General features: G+C 42.7%; 1 protein-coding gene across 2 annotated transcripts; it reads right to left on the minus strand.

Annotated features, from left to right (window-relative positions):
• Positions 1-1,692: 1,692 nt before the first annotated feature.
• FGFBP1 (fibroblast growth factor binding protein 1) lies at positions 1,693-6,669 on the minus strand. Of its 2 annotated transcripts, none has more exons than XM_081207959.1 (2): positions 6,459-6,669; positions 1,693-3,016 (listed from the first exon to the last, which is right to left on the minus strand). In XM_081207959.1, the coding sequence occupies exon 2, from the start codon at positions 3,001-3,003 to the stop codon at positions 2,308-2,310; it is 696 nt and encodes a 231-aa protein (XP_081064085.1). In that variant the 5' UTR covers positions 3,004-3,016; positions 6,459-6,669; the 3' UTR covers positions 1,693-2,307. The 2 variants fall into 2 exon arrangements, with proteins under 2 accessions (XP_081064085.1, XP_081064084.1); XM_081207958.1 differs by having other exon boundaries at positions 1,693-3,024; positions 6,459-6,664.
• Between the last annotated feature and the right edge of the window lie 221 nt (positions 6,670-6,890).

Raw genomic sequence — 6,890 nt, forward strand, 5'->3', positions numbered from 1 at the left:
CATTGGTTTGATTTGAATTAATTTTATAATGAATGATTTTAGAGCGTTGTGTTGTGTTGTACTGTTGTACTGTTTTATTGTTGTTAGCCGCCCTGAGCCCGGCTTCGGCTGGGGAGGGCGGTATATAAATAAAATTTATTATTATTATTATTATTATTATTATTATTATTATTATTATTATTAATGGGTGGCTCATGGGAGAGCAAGTGCATGTATGTGCAGAAAGTGTGGCATACATTGACGATCATTGTTGTGTCATTCCAGGCCCACTGGTGTGGATGAAATTGAGTGTGACATGCTGAGATATTGGTCAAAAAGCCAATAGCAGGTAACGTAGCAGTGTGAAAGGAACATTAGAAAATGAGGCAGACTCCCTCAGGGTCAAATTATATCTCCAATCCATCATGAGTGCAATAACTGTTGTTTATTTAACAAATTATTACACGGACTTATGTACTCAACATGCATGCAAAAGGCACACATCCCTGTTTGTCCTGCGTTGATTGATTTTAAGTCTATTGAAAATTCAACAAATGTTCTTAGCATACACATTTGTCTTGCAAGCTTGACAGTATCCAATAATTTGCCTTTGGACGTTGCTGAATTGTCCCCCTTCAAAAACCATTTTTTTATTTATTAAAAAACATTAAGATCCTGTATAGTACCATTAGTCCGGGTTGTAGATTAGAATTTCATACTACAATGGTACCTCGGGTTAAGTACTTAATTCGTTCCAGAGTTCTGTTCTTAACCTGAAACTGTTCTTAAGCTGAAGCACCACTTTAGCTAATGGGGCCTCCCACTGCTGCTGCGCCGCTGGAACACGATTTCTGTTCTCATCCTGAAGCAAATTTCTTAACCTGAAGCACTATTTTCGGGTTAGCAGAGTCTGTAACCTGAAGCGTATGTAACCTGAGGTACCCCTGTACACACACACACACACACTTTGGGAATATGGAACATTCATGGACTTCTCTTGACTGAAGGAGAGAAAAACATCTTAAAATTTTCCCCTATGTCAGCCACTTAAATATATGAAAATGTAAATTAAAAGTAATTTAGAAATAAGTTTGCCCCTACTCCAACAAGGTTCCCAAGGTATCCCATTTTTGGGGGGATCTATGACAGCTGAGCCCATCTATATAGTTCCATCTGCGATTCCAGGTCACAGTGTGATTAACTTACGAGTAAACACATTGATGTTCACTGCAAGTAATGCATGAACACAACAGAGAGAAATGTGGCTGTTAAAACCATAAAGGTAAAGGTAAAGGTACCCCTGCCCGTACGGGCTAGTCTTGACAGACTCTAGGGTTGTGCGCCCATCTCACTTAAGAGGCTGGGGGCCAGCGCTGTCTGGAGACACTTCTGGGTCACGTGGCCAGCGTGACAAGCTGCATCTGGCAAGCCAGCGCAGCACACGGAAACGCTGTTTACCTTCCCGCCAGTAAGCGGTCCCTATTTATCTACTTGCACCCGGGGGTGCTTTCAAACTGCTAGGTTGGCAGGCGCTGGGACCGAGCAACGGGAGCGCACCCCACCGCGGGGATTCGAACCGCCGACCTTTCGATCGGCAAGCCCTAGGCGCTGAGGCTTTTACCCACAGCGCCATCCGCGTCCCTATCGTTAAAACCATAGATATCCACAATTTTCTCATACAGAAAGAAATGTTTAACACATAGAGAACAAACCTGAGTAGATATTTAACTTTATTAATTTTCTGCAATTCTGAAAGCAAAAGTACAAAAAGTGCATAGCACTGAAATAATCACTTTGGCTAGAAATACTCAAGCGAAGGAGGAGATATTCAACAAAGCATAATATGTACATTTTTACAGAGGGCTTGTAACATCCAATGGTAACATTTATATAGCATGCTATATAAATCAATTTCTCTCTTTAGAAAAATAAAATATATAGCATCTTTGATGACCTGAGAAAAGCAGTATCTTCTGGAGGAGGGGGAGACCTTTAAATGTTCACTTTGAAGATGTCACCCTTATATGATGGGAAAATCACGATTTCGGCCTCGGTCCAATCTCCCTCCATGAGTTGCATCATGTGACCTCTTCCCCACAGTTACGTGGCGGTAAGGAGGGTGCAAGTGGGATCAGTAGTTGTGGCCATGGGGTTTGGCAGCAGCCCCTTTTGGAGATGAAAAAGGAATCACCTTTGAGTGTCTCCAGGAAAACTGGTTCCTGGGCAAATGTATTAGAGGGCTATATTCTGAATGGTTCGTCCTTCTACAATGTGATTTACATGTGCGCCTGTAGTAACTCAAGGAATGTTGCCAACCTTGTTGTATTCCTATTTGCACTTTTTATCTTGTATCATTGAAATGACGAAAAGGCAAAGAGACCGCCATAACTCTGAGCAGTGTTCTTCAGCCACCTTTTTCTGATCAATATAATCGACGTCTTCAACACAATTGCTGGATGCTTCGTCTGGTCGGGTTCCAGATGTATCAGGTTCCAGAGCGGTCTCCTGTCCATGGTGAACTGGCTTGTCTTCTCTGGAACTAGTTGGTGTCACCATTCTAAGGTGAGCTGCTGATGGCCCTTTCCTACAGATTTTAGATTTTAAGATACTCTTTGGGTCTTCACAGATGTTCTTCTGCCTCTTTAGAGACCGAGTAATTTGCTTCCAGAACACCTTCTTGTTTTCTGCATACTGGGGACAGCTGGAAGGGTTTCCTGAAAATTCACAGGAGAAGGTGCTCTCTGATCTTTTGCAATCAATTTTCAAGGTAGCAATCTCTGCTTCATTCAGCGCCCATGTACACTCAGACTTCTCTTTGGTGACGAACTTGCCTTTAAGTGAACCCTTCTGTCCTCGGGTTTTCTGACCTCTTCCATTCTGGTCATCAGAGCCAGGCTGTGGCCTCTCACCTTTTCCATTGTTGGTCCTCCCTCTTCTCCTCTCTTTCTGTTTTTCACAGTCAGCTTGTAGCACCTGGGAGAACACAATAAGGGCACACAGAACAGCGAAATGTCTGATCTTCATGGTTTGCTGTTCTCTTGAAACCTGTTTAGGGAGAGTAAAATGAATTTATGACAATCCATATTTTCATCTTTAGCCATGTTGGCATCAACATTATCGATACTCTGACACCAGCAAAGATCATAAAGCAGTACAGTGATCAGTGTCTCACATTATGGTATCTTTCTAGCATGGATTTATCTCTGTAATAAAAAAAAAAGTGCTAACCTCTGTTGCAATGCCTTAGCATTGGAAATTCAAGGTATTCATTGCCCAAAATGCAAGCAGACACCTTATGCATGATCTATCCCCTCCATTTCTGAAGGATACTAATTGTCTCTAAGCCTCATGCTTACAAGATCTTGAACAGGTGGAGGTAAGAGCCAGAGCCAGTAGGCTTGAGCCTTACCCTTCCTAATTTTGTCAGGTGGTGCATGAACACCTGTACAAAGTATCTGCTTTTCAGAGTGAGGGACATAACTGGGCTTTATCCAGGACTGTGTGAGCAGAACTCTTCCCTCCTCCAGGAACACCCCCAAATCCTTCTACAGAGGGTATAGCAGACCTCCTGAATATTATGGGCTCTTATTTACAGGGATGAGGGATAAGGGGATCACCCAAAATTGGATTTGGGGTAGTTCTGAAAGGGCTGTAGGGTGGACGAGGAGGAAATAAAAATCCAGTTGCATGAACTGCCTTCTGCTTGCGCAATGTCAGGTACAACCCATGGCCATATAGTCAAATGGGGGGGGGGGCAAGTCAATAAACTAGGGGCACCTTAACCAAAAGTACTATACTTTTGTCAGGAATTGGCAAATAGGATTTTAAAAGACTTAAATAACAGAATTGGGTGCCTCATTTAAAATAAATATTACATCAATTGGTCTTGATTTGGCCAGGACCAAACAGGATATTATTTTAAAATGACCAGCTCAGATGTTTCTTGACCAGGAAGTCATATCATGATCGTGACTACCTGACTGTTGCCACAATCAGTCTTTATAAGGTTAAATCTCAAAACTGCCCCAAAGGTAAAATTGGCTTTGGCACTATGTTTTAAGAGCACCCGGATAACTTCTGTGCAAAACGTGAAATTGTTTCCTTTCTCCCACATTCGCTTGAGAATGATATCAATTTCTAATCTCATCCTAGATCTGTCTGACTGCCGAACCCACCTCTGAAGACAATATAGGTTAGGAAATTATACTTTCACTCAGCCAGAAAGCAAACAGGGGTGTGTTTGAGAGCTTAGATGAACTGATTCTTCAGTCCACAGTTTCCCTTTAGGCGGAACATCACTTGCAGCTAAGATCACTTGAAATTTATTCAGATATGCAGCTGTTTCACATCCGGCTCCCACTGCCCTTTCTGACTATCCCTTTTCTTTCATTTCAGCCAAATCCAAGTTAAAGAAGGATCAGGGAAAGAGCCACGAACAGGATGAAAAGTCTGCCAGAGGCAACAGAAGTTAGGACAGAAAGCTGATGCTAATGTGTAGGAGTGCCCATGGAAAAGTGGTACCCACCGTTTTCCAGGATGCTAGAATGTTGGGTGTGTATGTTTAAGTCCCTGCTTCGCACAGATAGGTTTGTTGTGAGGTTTAAACAACATTCTGAGCTCCTTGGGGGCAGGGTTAGTGCAATCTGTACAGCAGATTTCTATGCTCATGGGAAGAGCTTATTAGTAAAAAACCCAAAAACCTTTATCCTCAAATGGGAAAGCCCCTCCAGAAAATTTATTTCATGTGTATGAAGCACAGGGCCATTCCTTATTCAAAGCTCAATAGCTCTTAGCCTCAATCCAGAGAGAGACTGCCACGCACACTTAAGGCTGCACATGCCAATTTGGGTGGCTTGGTTTATATTTAGTCCAGCAGCTCTGTGCTTATTGATTATTGAATAATCAAGCCGTGTTTCAGATTCCCCTCTGATCATCATAATATAATAGAATTGTAGAACTGGAGGGGACCGCAAAGGTTCAGGAATGCGGGAACCAAAGCTCTACTGGAGTAAAAGTTCATGTAAAAGTACCTCTCCAACTTAGACTTCTGAAAAATAATGAAAAAGGCTGCAATCCTCTGTGTGCTTATGACTAACCCAATGGAGATACATACAAGTCAGCTGCATATTAAATATTAAATATGATGCTATGCTAAGGGGGAAAAAACAGGGGATGTGTTTCCTTTACAATGCAGATACATGTCAAAAATGACAGGAGGGAAATGTACATTTGGAATTTGTTCTGCTGCCGTAACTCGTTTTGCAAACCTGAGCCCTGTTGCTGGTGAACCACCCTGAGTGGATAAGCATCATTTATTACATGTAAGAACTGACAGTTATTGCATGATCTGTAACCACAGTTAGTGTGAAATTATTAAAGCGGGCCACATCTTCAGTGCTTGCTACCACACCTCCTCCAACAGACAATTTCCAAGGCATTCACATTAGCAAAATGCAAGATTTACTCATGCGCAAGACTCCCTACTTAATCTGAATACTGCTCACCCAAAGGCAAAAGTAGGTACCCAATGGTTTTTCTCCTATCCAACTCTTTGCTGCCTAGCTGGGGACAGAAATCTAACACTGCAGTTCTTGGCCCACAGAGGAACTATTCCAGAGCAAAAGACTGGACCAGCACACATAGATCTTAAATGGGCATACTTGGGATAAAGCCCCATTAAAGTCAGTAGGATTATGTCTGAGGAAATAGGCAAAGAACTGGGCTCCGCATCCTACAGCCATCAATAAGATTTAAGCAACATAACGCGAACATAGGAAGCAGCCTTTCTGTTGAGTTCGGAACGTTAGTCCATCTAACCCAGTAATGTGAACCTTGGCTGGCACTGACCACACAGTTGCATCTTTCTTTCCTAATTGCTGTTGCTGTTGAAAAGGAGCCTCTGAAATCTCAAGCAGGAACAGAAGAGCAGTAAAGGATGCTAGGAACGTAGGAAACTGCCTTATATGGAATCCACTGGTCATTGGGCCATATAGGTCAGTATTGCCCATACAGTCTTGCAGTGGTTCTCCAGGGTTTCAGACAGACTTCTTTCACATTCCTATCTGGAGCTGCCAGGGTTGGAACCTGGGACTTCCTTGGTACAAGGCAGATGCTCTACTACTGGTGTGGAGTGACTGCTTAGTTCTTTTGCCTCTTGCTATTTGCCCACTCGCAATCACCCTCCCCAAGCCGCTTTCCCCACTATCTTGGGGGAAGCTGCCTGTAAAATGTAGTTTATAGTGGAAGACGGAGGGGAAAGGGTAAGTGGCCATTCCAGTTTCCCCCTCGCCCCCTCTGCCCTCCTGCTGTCTGTTAATAAGGTTCTGCTTTTTAGTTTAAAAATGTGAATGAAAAAGAAAAAGACTCCTGTAGGTAATGTGTAGTTTGCCTTTGAGCAGGCAACCAAGAAATTTAGCCGCTCCATTCTGAGAGATTAGCATTCTATTGCAGACAAATTGCAAGATAGCTATTACACATACCTCCTGCTGTCTTTTCCGCTTGTCCAAGTGTAAAACTCAAGGTGATTCCCGTCTCCTTCAAAGTACTGACGCTTCTTGCCTATTTATACAGTCAGAGACACACCTACACGCCTTCGGAAGGGTATTACTCCACAATAGCACATTTTAGAACCTTATAAGTTTACTGCCCAGACACACCTTCTGGAAATATGCCAGGTCTTATTTGCAACAGTTAAAACACACACACAAAAAAACCCCACCGGTTACAGTGCAGTGGCAGATATATGTTTGAAAGAAGGAAAACGTGCCAACTGCTTTCCCTTTCTTGCCTCACAAAGGGAGTCGAAACACTCTCTTGATATATGCAAAATAAAAAAATTCCTTCCAGTAGCACCTTAAAGACCAACTAAGTTAGTTCTTGGTATGAGCTTTTGTGTGCATGCACACTTCTTC

The sequence above is a fragment of the Podarcis bocagei genome (genome assembly GCF_964188305.1).
Source record: "Podarcis bocagei genome assembly, chromosome: 9".
In the NCBI taxonomy this organism is placed as follows: Eukaryota; Metazoa; Chordata; class Lepidosauria; order Squamata; family Lacertidae; genus Podarcis; species Podarcis bocagei.

Coding starts and splice junctions, on each gene's coding strand:
- FGFBP1 (XM_081207959.1), bottom strand. CDS start 3,003: ATGAAGATCAGACATTTCGCTGTTCTGTGTGCCCTTATTGTGTTCTCC.